The 23,663-nt window shown below is 40.6% G+C and overlaps 1 protein-coding gene across 1 annotated transcript in view; it reads left to right on the plus strand.

The window, feature by feature from the left end:
- Window positions 1-7,603, plus strand: part of zpld1a (zona pellucida-like domain containing 1a) — a gene marked incomplete at its 5' end in the record, with an annotated part of 47,858 nt that extends 40,255 nt beyond the window's left edge. The window contains 2 exon segments of the mRNA NM_001165392.1: window positions 5,296-5,325; window positions 5,909-7,603. Of these exon segments, the coding sequence (NP_001158864.1) occupies window positions 5,296-5,325; window positions 5,909-6,084 (206 nt within the window). The 3' untranslated portion in view covers window positions 6,085-7,603.
- Window positions 7,604-23,663: the final 16,060 nt, after the last annotated feature.

The following is a 23,663-nucleotide window of genomic DNA, read 5'->3' on the forward strand; positions in this document are numbered from 1 at the left end:
ATATACCCGCTGCGTTTTGGTCTCAATCCGACGACAACCGTGACAGGCTACCTAAATATGATCCCCAATTAGAGGCAAAGATTACCAGCTGCCTCTAATTGGGAACCATACAAAACACCAACATAAAAATATTGAACTAGAACACCCCCTAGTCACGCCCTGACCTACTACACCATAGAGAACCAAGGGCTCTCTATGGTCAGGGCGTGACAAAGAGTGTGCAAAGCTGTCATCAAGGCAAAGGGTGGCTATTTTGATGACTCTCAAATATATTGTTTAACACTTTTTTGATCCTACATGATGTGTTAGAAAATAGTGAAAATTAAGAAAATCCCCGTAATGAGTAGGTGTGTCCAAACTTTTGACTGGTACTGTATACACTGAACAAAAATATAATTGCAACATGCAACAATTTCAAAGAGTTACAGTTCATATAAGGATGTCAGTCAATTGAAATAAATTCATTCGGGCCCTAATCTATGGATTTCACATTCAGATATAAATCTGTTGGTCACAGATACCAGTATCTGGTGTGGCCACCATTTTCCACATGGAATGCAAAACATCTTCATCGCATAGAGTTGATCAGGCTGTTGATTGAGGCTTGTGGAATGTTGTACTACTCCTCTTCAGTGTATGTGCGAAGTTGCTGGATATTGGTGAGAACTGGAACACGCTTTCGTACACCTCGATCCAGAGCATCCCAAACAGGTTCAATGGGTAACATATCTGGTGTGTATGCAGGCCATGGAAGAACTGGGACATTTTCAGCTTCCATGAATTGTGTACAGATGCTTGCGACATGGTGCCGTGCATTATCATGCTGAAACATAAGGGGATGGCGGTGGATGAATGGCACGACAATGGGCCTCATGATCTCGTCATGTCATCTCTGTGCATTCAAATTGCCATCGATAAAATGCAATTGTGTTTGTTGTCCTTAGCTTATGCTACGGAAAATGGGGCACTCTGTTCACAATGTTGACATCAGCATACCGCTCGCCCATCCAACGCCATAAATGTGGTCTGTGGTTGTGAGGCAGGTTGGACGTACTGCCAAATTCTCTAAAACGATGTTGGATGTGGCTTATGGCAGAGAAATTAACATTAAATTCTCTGGCAACAGCTCTGGTGGAAATTCCTGCATTCAGCATGCCAATTGTATGCTCCCTCAAAACTTGAGACATCTGTGGCATTGTGTTGTGTGACAAAACTGCACATTTTACAGTGGCGTTTTTTTGCCCCAGCATGCTGTTTAACTTCTTTGGGAAAGGGGGGCAGTATTGAGTAGCTGGGATGAAAAGCGTGCCCAAAGTAAACTGCCTGATACTCAGGGCCAAAAGCTATAATATGCATATAATTAGTAGATTTGGTTAGGAAACACTCTGAAGTTTCTAAAACTGTTTGAATGATGTCTGTGAGTATAACAGAACTCATATGGCAGGCAAAAACCTGAGAAAAAATCCACCCAGGAAGTGGGAAATCTGAGGTTTGTAGTTTTTCAAGGGATTGCCTCTCCAATATACTGCGTCTGTGGGGTCATATTGCACTTCCTAAGGCTTCTAATAGATGTCAACAGTCTTTTGAACGTTCTTTCAGGCTTCTACTGTGAATGGGGAGAGAATAAGAGCTGATTGTATCAGGTGTCTGGAAAATTGCATGAGCTCAGTCATGCGCACGGCCATGAGAGCGAGCTGCCTTTCCTTTCAATTCTAAAGACAAAGGAATTGTCCTGTTGGAATATTATTGAAAATGTATGATAGAAACATCCTAAAGATCGATTCTATATATCGTTTGACATGTTTCTACAAACTGTACTGTAACTATTTTGACTTTTCGTCTGGACTAAACTCGCGCACTTAGTAAATTTGGAATGCTGGACTAAACGCGCAAACAAAATGGAGGTATTTGGACATAAAGATGAACTTTATCGAACATTTATTGTGGAACTGGGATTCCTGGGAGTGCATTCCGATGAAGATCATCAAAGGTAAGTGAATATTTATAACACTATTTCTGACTTTGGTTGACTCCACAACATGGCGGGTATCTGTATGGCTTGTTTTGAGGGCTGTACTCAGATTATCGCAAGGTGTGCTTTCTCCGTGAAGCTTTTTTGAAATCTGACACAGCGGTTGCATTAAGGAGAAGTTTATCTATAATTCTGTGCATGACACTTGTATCTTTTATCAAAGTTTATGATGACTATTTCTGTAAATTGATGTGCTCATTCACCGGATGTTTTGGAGGCAAAACATTTCTGAACATTACACGCCAATGTAAAATGTGGTTTTGGGATATAAATATGAACTTTATCGAGCAAAACATACATGTATTGTGTAATATGAAGTCCTATGAGTGCCATCTGATGAAGATCATCAAAGGTTAGTGATTCATTTTAGCTGTATTTCTGGTTTTTGTGACTCCTCTCCTTGCTTGGAAAATGGCTGTGTGGTTTTTCTTGTCTAGGTGCTGTCCTAACATAATCTAATGGTATGCTTTCGCCATAAAGCCTTTTTGAAATCGGACACTGTGGTTGGATTAACGAGAAGTTTATCTTTAAAATGGTGTATAATACTTGTATGTGTGAGAAATTTGAATTATGAGATTTTTGTTGTTTTGAATTTGGCCCTAGCATCCCACATTTCCCAGAGAGGTTCAGCTGGATTATCTTGGCAAAGGAGAAATGCTTACTAACAAGTTGTAAACAAATGTGTGCACAAAATCTGAGAGAAATCAGATATTTGTGAGTATGGACAATTTCGGGGTTATTTTAATTTAGCTCATGAGACATGTGACCAAAACTTTACATCTTGCATTTATATTTTTGATCAGTGTAATTTCTTATACCTAACCAAATCACGACTCAGGATATGACCCAGATGCAGACACAGGAGGCGGATAGTACAGTTCTTAGATGATTTATTAGGAACACGGGGCAGGCAAAGGGCAGGTTGAGGTAAGGCAGAGGTTCGTGATCTGGTCAGAGTCAGGCAGGTACAGGACGGCAGTCAGGCTCAGGGTCAGGGCAGGCAGAGGTTCATAATCAGGTCAGAGTCAGGCAGGTACAGGACAGCAGGGCAAACAGAATGATCAGAACTGGGAAAAACTAGAAAACAGAACTAGAGAAACAGGAAGGCAGGAAAGAATGCTTGTAAGACCTGATAAGACGAACTGGCAACAAACAGAGAACACAGGTATAAATACATTGGGGATAATGGGAAGATGGTTGACACCTGGAGGGGGTGGAGACAAACAAAGACAGGTGAAACAGATCAGGGTGTGACAAACCATTCTCTTAAAGTGCCTTGTGGGTCTCTCCATTTAGGGCATGCTACGTCAATAATATCTTAAAACAATAGCTCTTATTACTTCATGTCATCAATCAAATGAAATGTATTTGTAAAGCCCTTGTTACATTAGCAGATGTCACTATGTGGTTATACAGAAACCCAGCCTAAAACCCCAAACAGCAAGCAATGCAGAAGCACGGTGGCTAGGAAAAAACCCCTGGCCCTTTTACACATACAAACACATGGGTGTGATCATTTTACAGTGGTCCCTACAGCGTACGCTCAAACCGGTGTGATTAGAACACTTAGAATGTCCAGTTACGATTACACAACAGTCAGTGTTTGAGGTGGCCACACATTTTGCACAAACAGTCTTTACAACATTATGTCCTCAATGTGAGAAGTTTATTTTTGGATGCAATGTTCTGTGAATGTCTGAAGTGGCGACAGCATAACACAATTCTCATCCAAACCGGAAAATGTAGGCTACATTAGTTGTAGCGCTAACTAAAGAAAGAGTGACCTAACACAAGAGGTCATATTTAGCTAAGTCTTGGCTGACCGAAACCATATTTTAAATTAGCTAATAGAAATGACTATTTACAATTCATCACATCATGTGTGACCTCACCAGTGATCGAAATAATTGACAAACACTTTCCAAAAATCTAAAATAATCCGACGATGGGTAGTTTGTGCGCAATCATAATTGTTTTTTCGTGTCAACCAAAGACAAGAGGTTACAAGATGAGTTGGGTCTGTTTGTATCATTCACTTCCATAATTTCATTCCAAAAGTTTACTCGAGAGATGAGTGAACCATCCCTTCCCCTTGTTTTATTATAACATCTTCGGTCTGACAGACGTTTACATGACAACTAGAATGCATTGTATCCCGAGGGCACTGGGTACGGTCGCCAGGTATAGTTCCATCTGGAGCAGGAAACCCTTGCATCCGGCAGCCGTTCCATCATAAGCCCCTGGAAGCGAGAGCCTAATCCCACTGGGTCCAATTGACGGAGGGGTGGGCAGCAGTGGTGTTGGTTGAGGTGATGTGGATGAATTCGTAGGAAAAACCCCTTTTTCCCAACGCTCCATGGTGAGCAGCACGCGATCCATGGCTATGCCAAGATGTTGTAGCATTGTAGCGTGCTGCTGGACTTGTTCCTCTACTGGTACCGGAGGAACTGATGCGCCTGCTGACTCCATAATATGGTGCGTTATTCTGTCAGTGTCAGTATAGTGGAGGTGAGGAACAGAGTCAAGCGCAGGACACCGAACTGAGTAAAATAACTAATTTACTCTAGAAAAAAACTCATGAGTAAAAATCCAAGCAGGGATAAACAATACTGACGAAACACAACTAACACGACAAACAGGAAAACAATAACGCACAAAACATCATGAGAACCAGAGGGTTTAAATAGGGAAATAATCATAACGAGATAGGAACCAGGTGTGAACAATCAAGACATAGCAAATGGACAAAGAAACATGGATCGGTGGTAGCTAGAAAGCCGGTGACGATGAACCCCGAACACCGCCCGAACAAGGAGAGGAACCGACTTCGGTGGAAGTCGTGACAAATACACACAAATCTAAAAGTAAAATAATGGAATTAAGAAATTAATAAATATTTGGATGAGCAATGTCAGTGGCATTGACTAAAATACAGTAAAATAGAATAGAGTATGAAAGGAGTAAAGTGGTATGTAAACATTATTAAAGTGACCGAAGTTGCTTAGGAGCTAGAAGCAGAGCTGCCATGTCTGTCAGCGTCATCTTATCATCACCCCTAATTTTAGGTCTATGTCAGATACTTTCAAATACTTGATGTGTGCTTGATTTAATTTCACAGATACAATGGACCCAATGAAGAAGTCCTTAAAGTGCAAACTCCAAACTAAATGAAGCACACTTTAATAATTGTATGTGTATTTGACCCAGGTCTGGTACATGTAGAGAAGTGGTGTACTCTTAAATTGCCTTTTTATGTTCCACAGATGACACTCCAATGAACAACTCACAACTAGGTAAGCCCTTCATATTTAGTTCCTGATAATCAACCTAAACTCTTGTTCCTTCTGATTCCCTTCTAAAATGAATATTAGCATTTTTCACGTCCAAATCATTATAAAGTAACTTGATTTCGCTACACAATATATTTTACATACTTAAATATGATTTGGACTTGAAATGCGCATTTGGACGTGGCCAGGTCAACAAAACCTGGCCAATATGGATTGCTGTCATACCTTGTCAATAGACTGCTTACAGGGTAAAGAAACCAATATTTGTAATTTGAATGAACTATTCCTTTACAGCGCAGAAATAAGTGTCAATAACATTGTAATAGTATGGTAATAAGTTGGGTTAAGGTATGTGTAAGCTTGTTCGGATTTCTGTTTAGCGTCGCGCATTAAAAGGTACCAATAGGATTTTTACATTATTGCGACTAGTCTTCTTTTAACTACTTTGATGCAAGAAATTCTAAAGAAATACTGAAATAGCAATGTCCCTGTTACTTTTCTTCTTAGATTTTAGCAGGCAGTATCACTATTGTCATAATAATCAACTGCCCTATTGCTTTCATTGGTCTTTTTTTGTTTGTTGTAGCTCAACTAAACAGCCCAGTGTTTCGGATGAACACGGTGACCAGCGCACTTATCTCAGGCATCATCATCCTTGGTGTAATGAGCCTGTGTTTCTTCATCTTATCCCTTACCCTCCTCAAGGGCAAGAGGGCCCCACCGACCATCTTGTCGGGGGCTCGCAACCCAGCTTTCAACTAACTCCAGCGATCGCCCCTGCTCCCAAGATCTTGCCTTCCCCCTCCCCATAAGGACACTACATAGAAGGAGAGAGTGGGACTCACATGTACACATTTACAGTAGAGTGAAAATCCCAAATTGTTCATTTATATGAATGTAAACTGTACTGTATAATTCATGTTAGCATAGGTATAGTTGACATCTCGAGAATGTATATTTCTTTGTATGTATTGTACTTATATTGTTTCAACCCAGTGACAGTCCGGTTATTGTTAAGCGTTTAATTTGCAAAGTGGATTTCAGTTAAATTTAATACCTCAGCTACTCGGCGTCCTATTGCAGGGTAAAGGATAATTTACAAGAAATACATATAGCGTAGAATAAACTGGTCTAACACCAAATTCTTGTTTAGTTGGTATGTTTACAGGGAGAAATGTAAACGCTATCCTTGAACTGGATATAACATGAGTGACCTCTAAACAACATCCTATGCAATTATTAAAAAACTCAGAAAAGAGCCTGGGGTTGGATTTCGTTAATTTCCTGAAAAGACTTAGACCACTGTGTAAGGGTTGTAATGAATGAAAAGCTAACAAAAAAATATACTAGTTACATTTTATATCCATTATGTTATTAATATTGCTGATAAGTACCATAGTTAGTATAATGATTATAATACATTAATTGATAGGTCATTACTCATGAATGCTAGGTAAATGCTCTACCTAAATTAATGCAATCTTCAAATTGTTTTACTAGTTTAAATTACATTTTGGATTGATATTAGGCTTTTTAGTGAAATGTGTACCAAGAGTTTCATTCCAAAACGCTATAATATACATTTTCAGAAATGTTGGTTATATTAGCTTTTATTGTTTAAATAAATTATGAAAGGGATTGGTCTGTTTGTTTGAAATCTACAAAAAAAGGTTTCATTTCAGAGAGAAAAATAATCATGTTTTGTTGCAAAATGCTATATATCTGCCTCCCTTTCAGAGAAAAAAGTAGCACAGCTAGGTTTTATGAAGTCAAATGTGACATAACTACATTTTTTATAAAAAACTGTACAAATTATACCTTTGTGACATCAATATATAATGACGAAAATGTCTATGAGAAAATGTCTATGAGATCAGTCTATATATATATATATTTGCAAAAATATAAATAATTTTCTGTGTATATATATATATATATAACATATATATACAAAAAATGATTCAATGCAGTAATATGAGATCTGTATGTAAAATATAAACATTTTTGTCATTTAGCAGACGCTGATATCCAGAGTGACTTACAGTTAGTGCATTTATCTTATAGCTAGGTGGGACAACCACATATCACAGTCAAATATAGAGTGAATTCGGAAAGTATTCAGACCCCTTCCCTTTTTCCACATTTTGTTACATTACAGCATTATTAAAACATTAAATAAATATAAATACTCAACAATCAACAAACAATACTCTATAATGACAAAGTGAAAACAGGTTGAGAAATTTTTTCAAATGTATTAAATAAAAACAGCGAAACCTTATTTACATACGTTTTCAGACCCTTTACTATGAGACTCGATATTGAGCTCAGGTGCATCCTGTTTCCGTTGATCATCCTTGAGATGTTTCGACAACTTGATTGGAGGTAAATCTGTGGTAAATTCAATTGATTGGACCTGATTTGGAAAGGCACACAACTGTCTATATTGCAAAACCAAGCTATGGTTTTCAAAGCAAAACCAAGTTATGAGGTCGACGGAATTATACGTACAGCTCCCAGACATGCTACACATCTGGAGGAAACCTGGCACCATCCCTACGATGAAGCATTGTGCTGACAGCATCATGCTGTGGGGATGTGTTTCAGTGGCAGGGAATGGGACTCTAAGATTGAGGGAAAGGTGAACGGAGCAAAGTACAGAAAGATCCTTGATGAAAACCTGCTCCAGATCTCTCAGGACCTCAGACTGGGGCGACGGTTAACCTTCCAACAGGACAGCAACCCTAAGCACACAGCCAAGACCACGTAGGAGTGGCTTCGGGACAAGTCTCTGAATGTCCTTGAGTGGCCAAGCCAGAGCCCGGACTTGAACCTGATTGAACATCTCTGGAGAGACCTGAAAATAGCTGTCCAGCAACGCTCCCCTTCCAACCTGACAAAGGTTGAGAGGATCTGCAGAGAAGAATTGAAGAAACTCCCCAAATACAGGTGTGGCAAGCTTGTAGCGTCATACCCATGAAGACTCAAGGCAGTAATCGCTGCCAAAGGTGCTTCAACAAAGTACTGAGTAAAGGGTCTGAATACTTATGTAAAAGTGATATTTCAGTTTTTTAATTGCAATAAATGTGCTAAAACTCTTTAAACCTGTCTTTGCTTTGTCATTATGGGGGTATTCTGTGTAGATTGATGAGGAACAAAAACAATTTAATCCATTTTAGAATTAGGCTGTAATGCATCAAAATGTGGAAAAAGTCAAGGGGTCTGAATACTTTCCGAATGCGCTGTATGTCATTATCAGTAAAACATCACAATACATCACAGAATGTATAATTTGGCTTCTGGGGGAAAAGGAGACCCCCAGCTCCGCCAAAACCATTGACAACTGCATGCCGTTTTCAAGGGACTGTTCAATAAATGTTAACTATTTGGTTGTTATAGCATCACCTCTTGAAGAGCATAGTCAGAACAAAAAATGGCCAATCATTCCATGCAAAACAATTGCGCTTTATCATCAAAGTTATAGAGCAAGTAACTGCATGCCTTTCATGATCAGTAAACATCAAATGCTCATGTAATTTCAGATACGTGAGGGTAGCCTCATCTCTCAATATTGGCCACCATTAATTTAATATTTGAGTATTATAAAAGTGAACTATACGTGAAAAGTATGAGTGGTTTAGGTTAACTTCCCATCCTTTGTGGGCTCTGCCTGGCAAGCAGCAGAAGGTTGCATTCGTCGATATAATTTTAGTTAATCATTTTTTACGTTGCAAGCTAGAAACTTTGTACAGTTTCTATATGTACAGTGAGGGAAGAAAGTATTTGATCCCCTGCTGATTTTGTATGTTTGCCCACTGACAAAGAAATGATCAGTCTATAATTTTAATGGTAGGTTTATTTGAACAGTGAGAGACAGAATAACAACAAAAGAATCCAGAAAAATGTTATAAATTGATTTGCATTTTAATGAGGGAAATAAGTATTTGACCCCTCTGCAAAACATGACTTAGTACTTGGTGGCAAAACCCTTGTTGGCAATCACAGAGGTCAGACATTTCTTGTAGTTGGCCACCAGGTTTGTACACATCTCAGGAGGGATTTTGTCCCACTCCTTTTTGCAGATCTTCTCCAAGTCATTAAGGTTTCGAGGCTGACGTTTGGCAACTCGAATCTTCAGCTCACTCCACAGATTTTCTATGAGATTAAGGTCTGGAGACTGGCTAGGCCACTCCAGGACCTAAATGTGCTTCTTCTTGAGCCACTCCTTTGTTGCCTTGGCAGTGTGTTTTGGGTCATCCACGACCCATTTTCAATGCCCTGGCTGAGGGAAGGAGGTTCTCACACAAGATTTGACGGTACATGGCCCCGTCCATCGTCCCTTTGATGCGGTGAAGTTGACCTGTCCCCTTAGCAGAAAAACACCCCCAAAGCATAATGTTTCCACCTCCATGTTTGACGGTGGGGATGGTATTCTTGGGGTCATAGGCAGCATTCCTCCTCCTCCAAACACAGTGAGTTGAGCTGATGCCAAAGAGCTCCATTTTGGTCTCATCTGACCACAACACTTTCACCCAGTTGTCCTCTGAATCATTCAGATGTTCATTGGCAAACTTCAGACGGGCATGTATATGTGCTTTCTTCAGCAGGGGGACCTTGCGGGCGCTGCAGGATTTCAGTCCTTCACGGCGTAGTGTGTCACCAATTGTTTTCTTGGTGACTATGGTCCCAGCTGCCTTGAGATCATTGACAAGATCCTCCTGTGTAGTTCTGGGCTGATTCCTCACCGTTCTCATGATCATTGCAACTCCACGAGGTGAGATCTTGCATGGAGCCCCAGGCCGAGGGAGATTGACAGTTCTTTTGTGTTTCTTCCATTTGCGAATAATCGCACCAACTGTTGCCAGGGTCTGGTTGAAGTAATTCATTGCAGAGCTGATCTGACCAATTTGGATCCTTACAGGACAGTATTGTCAGTCCCCCTCTGGTTGGTTCAATCTTGGAAGGATTCTGCAAGTTGCAATCCACCACAAGAATGACAACGGGGTGGTCTGCTTTGTGGATCATCGTGACAATCCCCCTCTGGTGGTTTAACCTGGTAGGATTTCTGCAAGCTGCAGACCACCACAAGAATGGCCATGGGATGTTCTGGTTGTGGATCATCGTGCCGGACCCGTCATCCAGTTGTCCGGGCTGGTGGATCTAGGCAGTAACTTAGACACACGTTAATAACGCACAAAATAACACTCATGAAATACATCAATACAGTTCTTCCCCAAATGAGTAGCGTTGTGGCACTGACTGGTGGTCGTATGGGGAACTTGTCACTTCCTACGTGTCAAAGAGAATGAAATAAACATTTATAAAAACAAACAAAAAGATATACAAAATATAGTTACCACACCTTAATCATCTAATTCAGTGCTTCTCAATTATTTTCTGTTACGCCCCCCTAGGAAGAAGTAAACATTTCGCGCCCCCAACTCTCCGCCATGACTGTAAATAGTATAATTTGTCTATAAAATTGTTATAATTACACCTCTGCATAAAATTGTATCCTTATTAACATTAAAGAAAACAAAAAAGAAAAAAGAAAGAAATATAGATCAACTTACAACAAGGAATAACTTTATTAACATTGTTTTTTAGTTTGTAACAGAAAAGACTTAAAGTGCATCAATTTGCCAGAAAAATACAAATAATTCAATCCTTATTTAAACTGTAATTTTTTTTGGACCATTTGATACTGAAAAATAAAATAAAATATAATCAATAAATAATAATAAATTCAAATTGATCAGCAACATTAACTCAGGAGCACAATATATGAAACACTTTGACCTATAAAACAAAAATGAATAAAACAAATTGTGCTGATTTTTTTTAAATCAAAATGAGGAAGTCAGGATTAATGGCTACAATGAGCACGTTTTGCAGAGCACAGCTTTTCGAAGCGGGGTTTGAAGCATGATATTGCAACTCTCAGCTCTTGCTGTTGTTGTTTAGCTGGGACCTGTACTTGGTCTTCAGTGCAGCAACAGCAGAGAAGCCAGTCTCACAAAGATAAGATGTTACAAAAGGAAAAAGAATGCCCATGGCCCTCTGCCCTAAGAGTGGATACTGCCTCTCTACACTCAGCCAGAATTAACTCAGTGTCTGTGATGTGAACCTCAGTCGCAACGTGGAGTCAGACATCATATCAATGAACTGGTCCTCCTCTGCAGAGCTGAAACCAGTTGGAGCTGGTGCATTGAAGCTTCTCTGTGTATAACACAGTGTGTCCACTCAGCATTAGGTGAGGCCTTCTTGATGAGTGCCCGAAGTCCTTTTCTCATCCCTGCCATGGTCTGTGCACCATCACTGCAAACACCAATGCAGTTCTCCCACTTTAGCCCATTCTCAGTCAAGAAGCAGTACAGCATTTTGAATAGCTCTTCAGCTGTGGCTCTGTCTGATATATTTACAAAAAAGTAGATCCTCACACAGGGAGTTTGTCATGTCAAAACGTACATAAGCGATAAACAAACAGTCTTTGTTGCTGTCAGTTGCTTCATCGAACTGTAAGGCAAAACGTTTGTCTTTGAGTTTATCTACCAGCTGTTCTTTAAGATCGTTAGCAATGTCATTTATACGTCTGGCGACAGTATCATTGGACAGAGGGATAGTTTTTATTTTTGCAGCACTTGCGTCATCCAGCATGACAGAGACCATGTCTAATGCTGCAGGCAGTATCAGCTCCTCTGCTATAGAGTGTTTTTTTTTGCACTGAGCAATTTGGTACGCCACCTTATATGATGCTAACAGTGCTCGCTGGTTTACTGAAGTAGCATTCACAAAGCGGGACAATTGTTGGCAATATCCGGCACGTTTTCGCTGAAAAACTCAAGCGGCTTATCAGTGTGATTGGGGTGTAATGTCTTTAAGTGACGCCTTAATTTATTTGGCTTCATGCTGTCCGCTGCCAATATTTTTAGACACAGTAAACATACCGGTCTTTCCTCATCTCCCACCGTAGTCACAGTGAAGCCAAGCGCTACATACGCTTCGTCATATTTCCTCGTCTTAGCTTTCGGGAGACTTACGTTTGTCTCATTATCTCCATCTCTCTCCGCCTTTCTTTTCATCCCTGTTGAATATTTTTCCATGGTGTCTCTTAAGGGTTTGTTATCTGCACTTCACATCTCCTTCTCTGTGCTGTGTGCTCTTGTTCGGTGCAAAAAAACCCTACTCCTTGCGGCAAAAAAAGCATGTTCCCCGGGGACACACGCGCCCCCCCTGGCATCCCCCAGGTGGGTGCGCCCCACTATTTGAGAAGGACTGATCTAATTGGACTCTATTCTATATACGTCCATGGTCTTGGCTAAATGACTCTATCATGGCATTTTGTCTTATGTCATATCTAGGGTGATCCTTCTTAGTGGTGTGTTGCTTATGGCACTATCCTAAGTTGATAACTACATGATAAGGCTACAGCTGTAAGGCACTGGCTTCCGACAGTCTACAGGGATGACCTATGAACCTCTGTTGAGAAACTGGTGATTAATGTAGCTGTAGAGTCAAAGGGGTTTCATGGTCTATTTTCAACTTTACCAAGACTGGTATTTTGCGCGGACCCTTAAGTGATCCTAGTATAAATCCTCATTAAATGTCCCGTTGTGCATGTGCATTTATGTTTGCACAAGCGCACATGCCAAGGGAAAGAAAACCAAGTGTCATGTTAGGCTGCAAAATGGACAGAATGAGTCTGACGTCATTAGACAATTTTCATGTCGATGACCGTGTGTCAGTATGAATCGGTGCCGACTTCAAGCCATATGCCAAGGGTGAAGTGGTTTTACTACAAGTCAATGTGTCTTACACCATTGTAGTGGCGATAGGTATGAAGGAGCCTATTTCATAGCTATGTTATCCACGGAGGAGCTAACCTCACGATGGAAGTACTCTCTATCAAATCAAATTTATTTGACACATACACATGGTTAGCAGGTGTTAATGCAAGTGTAGCGTAATGCTTGTGCTTCTAGTTCCGACCATGCAGTAATATCTAACAAGTAATTTAACCTAACAATTTCACAACAACTACCTTATACACACAAGTGTAAAGGAATGAATACGAATATGTACATAAAAATATATGAATGAGTGATGCCCGAACGGCATAGGCAAGATGCAGTAGATGGTATAGAGTCCAGTATATACATATGAGATGAGTAATGTAGGGTATGAAAAAATGATATAATGTGGCATTGTTTAAAGTGGCTAGTGATACATTTAATTACATCAGATGGCAAGATGCAGTAGATGGTATAGTGTACAGTATATACATATGAGATGAGTAATGTAGGGTATGTAAGCATTATATAAAGTGGATAGTGATACATTGATTACATACATTTTTCCACTATTGCAGTGGGTGGAGTTGAGTCAGTCAGTATGTTGGCAGCAGCCACTCCATGTTAGTGATGGCTGTTTAACAGTCTGATGGCCTTGAGATAGAAGCTGTTTTTCAGTCTCTCGGTCCCCGCTTTGATGCACCTGTACTGACCTCGCCTTCTGGATGATAGCGGGGTGAACAGGCAGTGGCTCGGGTGGTTGTTGTCCTTGATGATCTTTTTGGCCTTCCTGTGACATCGGGTGGTGTAGGTGTCCTGGAGGGCAGGTAGTTTGCACCCGGTGATGCGTTGTGCAGAACTCACTACCCTCTGGAGAGCCTTCCGGTTATAGGCGGAGCAGCTGCCGTACCAGGCGGTGATACAGCCCGACAGCATGCTCTCGATTGTGCATCTGTAAAAGTTTGTGAGTGTTTTTGGTGACAAGCCGAATTTCTTCAGCCTCCTGAGGTTGAAGAGGCGCTGCTGCGCCTTCTTCACCATGCTGTCTGTGTGGGTGGACCATTTCAGTTTGTCCGTGATGTGTACGCCGAGGAACTTAAAACTCTCCACCCTCTCCACAACTGTCCCGTCAATGTAGATAGGGGGCTGCTCCCTCTGCTGTTTCCTGAAGTCCACAATCATCTCCTTTGTTTTGTTGACATTGAGCGTGAGGTTATTTTCCTGACACCACACTCCGAGGGCCCTCACCTCCTCCCTGTAGGCCGTCTCGTCGTTGTTGGTAATCAAGCCTACCACTGTAGTGTCGTCTGCAAACTTGATGATTGAGTTGGAGGCGTGCATGGCCACGCAGTCATGGGTGAACAGGGAGTACAGTAGAGGGCTGAGAACGCACCCTTGTGGGGACCCAGTGTTGAGGATCAGTGAGGTGGAGATTTTGATGAGTTTGGAGGGTACTATGGTGTTAAATGCTGAGTTGTAATCGATGAACAGCATTCTTACATAGGTATTCCTCTTGTCCAGATGGGTTAGGGCAGTGTGCAGTGTGATGGCGATTGTGTTGTCTGTGGACCTATTGTGGCGGTAAGCAAATTGGAGTGGGTCTAGGGTGTCAGGTAGGGTGGAGGTGATATGGTCCTTGACTAGTCTCTCAAAGCAATTCATGATGACGGAAGTGAGTGCTACAGGGCTACAGGGCGGTAGTCATTTTGCTCAGTTACTTTAGCTTTCTTGGGAACAGGAACAATGGTGGCCCTCTTGAAGCATGTGGGGACAGCAGACTGGGATAAGGATTGATTGAATATGTCTGTGAACACAATAGTCTAAGCACTGAACCAGTCGTACACAGTGTGATCATGGTTCATGACTTGTAATAACTTTCCTTCTGAATGGAGGGTTCTATTTATTAGCGGCATGTGTGTTAACCAAGAGTTTTTGGGAGATTCCCTTCCACGTGTTGCAATCTGAGTGACTGCTACCTCATCTGTCACTGTTTATCAAGGGCAATTCAAATTGTTAGGTCTCTAACCTTCTTACTGACTGTTGCTGGCATTGGTACTGGTACCCAAGGGGACCTGCTACCCTACCAATTTATCCCGAAATGTTATCCTACCAGAACACATGATTAGAGCATTTTACTAGTTGCATTGTAGTTGAGACTACACATGGAAAGGAATGATTATTGTTACCATTTTTGGGGGGAGGTGGAAAGTCCACTGGACTTCTTTTACAACCAGTGTGGGACACGTCAGTGATATCTCAATATGTATTCTAAGGTTATACCTGTCGAGGGGCTTGTCCGCTCCTCTAGAATTACACCAGATGTAACAGACTGACCCTACCCTCCCAGCACATAGACTATTGCAGCATAGAGACTGGAGGCTTACTTGCCTCTTTCTTGGTTGGTTACATTGTATATAATATATTTTTGGGCCATTAAATGGTCCTTAAAATAATTTCAAGTGAGATTATCATGCTAAGAAATGAATCAAGGCATGCAATGTAACTGCCATAAATGAACTTACATTAGACTCTGCTTTGTCCTTGCTATGGATCTATGGTGAAGATCGAATGACAGGTCACACAATCTAAAAAATAATTGACAAATATTACTACAGTTATTAACTGTATTATTGCAGTGGAGAATAATGTTCATCTGTCAGAATATGAATTACTGAATATGTAATTGGTTAATTTACAAAAGGATATGGTGAAAAATTACTGAGCTAGTATTTGTTCACATCACATGATCATTCATCTTTCACTTGTACTTTTTGAGATGCAACAGGAGGGCAGTGGGGTGAAGAAGTCAGGAGGGGGCAAGTGATACAAACAAGGGGCCAGGTATATCTATGACTACTTATATGACCTCAATGGCTTGCACTTCACAGTGCACAAATAATGCCTAAAACGCAACCCTGAAAATTATTTTGAAGTGCTCATCCATTTTGCATTCAAGTAAGAAATGACGCACAGGAGCAAATTACACATATTGTATGTGACCTTTTTCTGGAAACTAGGCATATGTTGCGCGTCACTACTTCTCAGGAGAGGCATTTGAACATAAACATTGTTATTTATCAAAATTAGATTTTTGGCAGAAATGTCTTCTGGAACATGTGAACATGTGCCTTAATAACGAACTTGTATGGCATCTAAATACGAATAAAATTGTTAAATTACGAGTCTAGTTGGTTTAGCCACGGAAAAAGTCAGGAACCTTCCCACTAGCAATGATTGGCTGAGAATGGATGGACTGGACATGCCGAGAGATGAGTTTGGATTGGTCTGCCATGTAGCGCGCTTCTGTCTATAAAATGAGCTGCTCAGTATGTGTCGGTAATCCTTTCTAAAATAGCTTTTTTGAAAGATATCACAAATAACTGCAAAAGTGTTGCTAAGGCTCTCCACTTTCTGGAGGACTGAGTTTTGAAACGAGTGGAATAATGCCCAATGGAAGCAGGAGTATGATAGGTAAGGAGATAGAGAAAATTCAGGCGTTTGGTTGCAAATGCGGAGGGAGTTGAAAAGAGAACACAGAAGGCTGTTGTATAAAACACCTGTCTCCAGATTACATCTTGAAACTAAGGGCAACCATGGTATCCATGACAGAGAGGGAGAAGCGTTCATCCACGTATATGGGTAAGAGAGTCTAGCTAGCTACATTTTCAGATATTACACATTTCTAATTTGGTCAGAAAGTAATTGACATTGCAAGTTAAGCATACTGTTAGCTAGCTAGCTAACGTTAGCTGGCTGGCAGGCTCAGTAGCTAATTTTACATGTATGATCTGTATGGTAATATTATTCGTATCTCTGATCCATTTGCATTACTAGTTATAGCCTAATGTTAGCTAGCTAGCTAAAATTTAACCTAGTTGATTAGTTTTAGCTACCTGGATCATTGTTTAGCTAGATAGCTAGCTACATGTTTAAACAAAAGACTCCACTATGCAAACCAGCTGGCTGGAGTGTTTACGGACATATTCAATCTCTCCCTATCCCAGTCTGCTGTCCCCGCTTGCTTCAAGATGTCCACAATTGTTCCTGTACCCAAGAAAGCAAAGGTAACTGAAATAAATTACTATTGCCCTGTAGCACTCACTTCTGTCATCATGAAGTGCTTTGAGAGGTAAGTTAAGGATCATATCACCTCTACAGTGGTTCCTCCTTTAAATGTTGCATCATACTGCAGCACACCTTGCGGGCTGCTGCAGCATTCTATGACACATTATTTAGTTGTCAGCCATTTTTTACGTTAATGCATGTTAGTGCTAGTTTGACCATCAGAGGGCAACCTTGAGAAGCATTTGATAGTCTCCATATTGGCATTACTAGAGAATTTAAAACCTTTTTTGTAATTACATAGTTGATGGGATTGATTTTAAGACATTTGGCTTAATTAATTAGATTCATATTATGGTGTTTCTATTCCAAGAAAAACCAAAAACCCTCTGGTTTTCCATTAGGATGGAATGGAAAATATGGAGCTGTACAACGTGATGGTCGGCAGTACAGTACTGGACTATCCTGTTGCATCTAGGCGTTCCGCTAGCTAGCGTTCCACTAGGACTGCTACTTCCACAAGAAATGTTCTTTTTGTTCCAAATTACATTTACATTACATTACATTTAAGTCATTTAGCAGACGCTCTTATCCAGAGCGACTTACAAATTGGTGCATTCACCTTATGATATCCAGTGGAACAACCACTTTACAATAGTGCATCTAAATCTTTTAAGGGGGGGGGGGGGTTAGAAGGATTACTTTATCCTATCCTAGGTATTCCTTAAAGAGGTGGGGTTTCAGGTGTCTCCGGAAGGTGGTGATTGACTCCGCTGTCCTGGCGTCGTGAGGGAGCTTGTTCCACCATTGGGGTGCCAGAGCAGCGAACAGTTTTGACTGGGCTGAGCGGGAACTGTGCTTCCTCAGAGGTAGGGGGGCCAGCAGGCCAGAGGTGGATGAACGCAGTGCCCTTGTTTGGGTGTAGGGCCTGATCAGAGCCTGAAGGTATGGAGGTGCCGTTCCCTTCACAGCTCCGTAGGCAATCACCATGGTCTTGTAGCGGATGCGAGCTTCAACTGGAAGCCAGTGGAGAGAGCGGAGGAGCGGGGTGACGTGAGAGAACTTGGGAAGGTTGAACACCAGACGGGCTGCGGCGTTCTGGATGAGTTGTAGGGGTTTAATGGAACAGGCAGGGAGCCCAGCCAACAGCGAGTTGCAGTAATAATCCATAGTTATGTCCAAAAACCTCTGTTTTGTTCGTGCGTTCAGGTCACTATCCAAAGGGTAACGCGCGAGCGCATTTCAAGACAAAAAAAGTCAAAATGTTCCATTACCGTACTTAGAAGCATGTCAAACGCTGTTTAAAATCAATTTTTATGGTATTTTTCTCGTAAAATAGCAATAATATTCCAACCGGACAATAATGTATTCATTCAAGGAGGAAAAGAAAAAACTGCGTGCTCACGGGAACGCGCATATCCAATCTCTTTGTCCCCAGGCAGACCACTGAGGAACTGAGCTACTATACCCTCCCCAGAGACAGGAGACAGCTCAACTCGCTTTCTGAAGGCTTTAGACAGCCAATGGAAGCCTTACAAAGTGCAATGTAAACCCACAGATACTGTGGTTTCGATAGAGAATCAAAAGAAGAACTACAATTCTCAGACAGTTCACTTCCTGCTTGGAATTTTCTCAGGTTTTTGCCTGCCATATGAGTTATGTTATACTCACAGACACCATTCAAACAGTTTTAGAAACTTCTGAGTATTTTCTATCCAAATCTACTAATAATATTCATATTCTCGTTTCCGGGCAAGAGTAGTAACCAATTTAAATCGGGTACGTTTTTTTCATCCGGCCGTGAAAATACTGCCCCCTATCCTAAACAGGCTATTTAGCTAAAGAATCCCTGTGTCGTGCAGGCAGAGCACGTGGGAGACCAGGGTTCAAATTCATGATTGGGAGGAAGGAGTAGGCTGCCCGTAATGGCCAAAAAACAGCCCTGCTGTGTTTGAAAGAGTATTTTCCAGTAAGCAACCATTTGTTTACCTTCATTAGACAACTTTGTTCCAATATTTCTGTAATTCACTGATATTTATTCCCAGAGCAATTCGTTAAGGATCCATAACTAAACAAACATCAGCATTTTGAAAGAGTATTTTATCATAACTTTATTAACGAAAGCATAAAGATGTTGATGAAGAAATTCTGTATTGCTCTTTTGAGTTAGAAATGTAACACTTCAGCGTACTTAAGCATCAAATACATTGCAGGCAGGGGGATGTTCACACCTACAGTAGCCGGGCTATAGAGTCTATTGTCCTGCTAATCGGGCTACAAGTATTTGAAAAACTGTTTTCAGAAAGCCACCAGCTGTCCATCACTATTATAAATAAAAACACAGCATCTTGTTTACATCTTGTTTATATTATTAATTGTAACCACAATGTCACAAATCATTTGTATCTAACTTTCCAATTACTTTTAGAGTTGGATTAATTTGATTGATATTATGGTGTTTCTAATCCAGGGAAAACGAAAAACCCTCGGTTTCCTTAAGGATGGAACGGAAAATATGATGCTGTACAACTTGACAGTTGGGAGTACAGTACTGGGCTATTTAGCTAAAGAATCCAGTGTCCTGCCGGAGAAGAAGGAGTAGGATGTCCTTGTAAATAATAATTTATTCTTAACTGATTTGCCTAGTTAAATAAAGGTTACACTAAGAGCATAACATTTCTGCACCCTAATTTCTTAATTATAGTCTAACCAATACCCAAACGGAGATTAAGTGAAAATAAAAATCTCATTGATTTATCAAGACCAGTCCCCATGCTTGTCTCAGAACAGCGCAAAACGATGCTAAAATAGTTGTAGGCTATTGCTTCTAACTTCAATATGCTTTTTAAATAAAAAAAGACTTACACCACTTTTAACCTGTTGGGGCTAGGGGGCAGTATTTGCACGGCCGGATAAAAAACGTACCCGATTTAATCTGGTTGCTACTCCTGCCCAGTAACTAGAATATGCATATAATTATTGGCTTTGGGTAGAAAACACCCTAAAGTTTCTAAAACTGTTTGAATGGTGTCTGTGAGTATAACAGAACTCATTTGGCAGGCCAAAACCTGAGAAGATTCCTTACAGGAAGTGGCCTGTCTGACCATTTCTTGCCCTCCTTGATCATCTCTAACAAATACAGGGGATCTCTGGCATGACGTGACACTTCCTACGGCTCCCATGGGCTCTCAGAAGGCGGGAAAAAGCTGAACGATGTAATTCCATCCCCAGGCTGAAACACATTAGCGCGTTTGGCAAGTGCTCTATCAGAGGGCCATTAGACTGAGGCTCGTGCATGAGGGGATTGCATGCTTTTACTTTCACTCTCTTTGTAATAAAAAACGATTTCCCGGTCGGAATATTATCGCTTTTTTACGAGAAAAATGGCATAAAAATTTATTTTAAACAGCGGTTGACATGCTTCGAAGTACGGTAATGGAATATTTAGAATTTTTTTGTCACGAAATGCGCCATGCTCGTAACCCTTCTTTACCCTTTCGGATAGTGTCTTGAACGCACGAACAAAACGCCGCTATTTGGATATAACAATGGATAATTTGGGACCAAACCAACATTTGTTATTGAAGTAGAAGTCCTGGGAGTGCATTCTGACAAAGACAGCAAAGGTAATAACATTTTTCTTATAGTAAATCTGACTTTGGTGAATGCTAAACTTGCTGGGTGTCTAAATAGCTAGCCCTGTGATGCCGGGCTATCTACTGAGAATATTGCAAAATGTGCTTTCACCGAAAAGCTATTTTAAAATCGGACATAACGAGTGCATAGAGCAGTTCTGTATCTATAATTCTTAAAATAATTGTTATGTTTTTTGTGAACGTTTATCGTGAGTAATTTAGTAAATTCACCGTCAGTGTTCGGTGGGAATGCTAGTCACATGCTAGTCACATGCTAATGTAAAAAGCTGGTTTTTGATATAAATATGAACTTGATTGAACAAAAAATGCATGTATTGTATAACATAATGTCCTAGGGTTGTCATCTGATGAAGATCATCAAAGGTTAGTGCTGCATTTAGCTGTGGTTTGGGTTTATGTGACATTATATGCTAGCTTGAAAAATGGGTGTCTGATTATTTCTGGCGGGTACTCTGCTGACATAATCTAATGTTTTGCTTTCGTTGTAAAGCCTTTTTGAAATCGGACAGTGTGGTTAGATTAACGAGAGTCTTGTCTTTAAAATGGTGTAAAATAGTCATATGTTTGAAAAATTGAAGTTTTGGCATTTTTGAGGTATTTGAATATCGCGCCACGGGATTACACTGGCTGTTGAGTAGGTGGGCAAGCGTCCCACCTAGCCCATAGAGGTTAACAGCACATTACTCAACACTAGTGAGACTCATGTCACCTATGGTAGGCCTACAGTATATCGAAAAATATGACATGACTCTCTGCCAATAATTACATATAGAGGAATGGAGGATATTTCTGTAATTCAGTGATATTTATTACCATAGTAATTAGTTTTGGATCCATAACTAAATAAACATCGGCATTTTGAAAGAGTATTTTTATCATTATTTTATGAATGAAAGCATAAAGATGCAATTATTAGTTACATTGTTTGAGTTTAAATGTGCAGACTGGCACTAAGAACAGAACAGCGGGAACGTTTACCTAGTCAGCACCATTATTAGTGTAATGCCCCTTAAATATTTTGGAGATGATTTCGTTTTCAAATAACGTAAAATGAGTGAGAAAAAGGCCATTCTTGAACATGGGGTGAGACATTGTTACAAAAATCTAAAGCCATTTTTTTATTTTATTATTTATTTCTGTTTTTAGAGGGAGAGAAACCAACAACCCACAGTCATCTCATGGGTCTCCCAGTCAAATCTGGCACAGGTATTGAACAAGCATCTATAGCAACACAGCAGTGTCTTAGACCATTGAATCACTCAGGCGCTGTACATCCTGTCGGATGTGGCATGCATTACTAAAGTAAGAGCAAAATAATCCTAGCAAAATAAAATAATAAAAACCTTAGTGTAACAACAGTTTTAGTAAGTAATACTTTAGTCATGCACAATTATCAGTTTCTGTTTGGGTTTATGTCATCCATTCATTGTCAGTTAGAGACACAGTAGGACTCAAAACCATAATTAGTGCTCTAACTCCCCCTTGCGCTGGTCTAGAGCAATGAAGTTGTGACGCAGGGTACCGTACTAAACCACAAATTACCTCTAAGTCCCGCGGCGTAAGCTCACAACTTTTAAAGGGGGAACCACTGTACCTTACCCCATATCCAGACCCACTTCAATTTGCTTGCCGCCCCAATGGATCCACATGCAATCGCCATCGCACTACACATTGCCCTATCCCATCTGGACAAGAGGAAAACCTAAGAATGCTGTTCATTGACTATAGCTCAGCATTCAACACCATAGTACCATCCAAGTTCAGAATTAAGCTCAGGGCCCTGGGTCTGAACCCCACCCTGTGCAACTAGGCCCTGAACTTCCTGAAGGGCTGCCCCCAGGTGGTGAAGGTAGGAAACAACACCTCCACAACTTGAATCCTCAACACAGAGGCCCCACAAAGCTGCGTGCTCAGCCCCCTCCTGTACTCCCTGTTCACCCATGACTGCGTGGCCACGCACACCTCCAACTCAATCATCAAGTTTGCAGATGACACAACAGTAGTAGGTCTGATTACCAACAATGACAAGATAGCCTACAGGGAGGAGGTGAGGGACCTGGGAGAGTGGTGCAAGGAAAATAACCTCTCACTCAATGGCAACAAACAAAGGAGCTGATTATGGACTTCAGGAAACAGCAAAGGGAGCACGCCCCTATCCACATTGAAAAATCACTTTTATCTGAAGGCCATCAGACTGTTAAAACTTCTTAGGGCTAGGCGTCCCGCTAGCGAAACTGGAGGGCGCGCAATTCAAATAAATAATCATAAAAATGATGGATATTAAACGTTTAGGTACATACAAGTGTCTTATATCGGTTGAAAGCTTAAATTCTTGTTAATCTAACTGCACTGTCTGATTTGCAGTAGCTATTACAGAGAAAGCATGCCATGTGATTGTTTGAGGATGGCACCCCACATCAAAATATATTTACACTTGCACAGGTTTCATAAATTCACAAATAGCGATGAAATATTCACTTACTTTTTCAAAATCTTCCTCTGATTTGTCATCCAAAGGGTCCCAGCTATAACATGTAGTGTAATTTTGTTAGATAAAATCCTTCTTTATATCCCAAAAACTCTGTTTAGTTGGCGCCATCGATTTGAGTAATCCACTCATTCCATGTAAAGAGAAAGGAATCTGAAAATCTACCCCTAAACTTGGTTTCAACAAGTCAAAATACATTTCTATTTACTCCTCAGATACCCTAAAATGTAATCAAACTATAATATTTCTTATGGAAAGAAGTATGTTCAATTGGAAACCGATTTTAGCAGGTGCGTCTTGTCTTCATGGCGCGCCGAAACACTAATTTCCACTAATTTCCAAAAC

The sequence above is a fragment of the Salmo salar genome, chromosome 04 (assembly GCF_965601325.2).
Source record: "Salmo salar chromosome 04, fSalSal1, whole genome shotgun sequence".
NCBI lineage: Eukaryota > Metazoa > Chordata > Actinopteri > Salmoniformes > Salmonidae > Salmo > Salmo salar.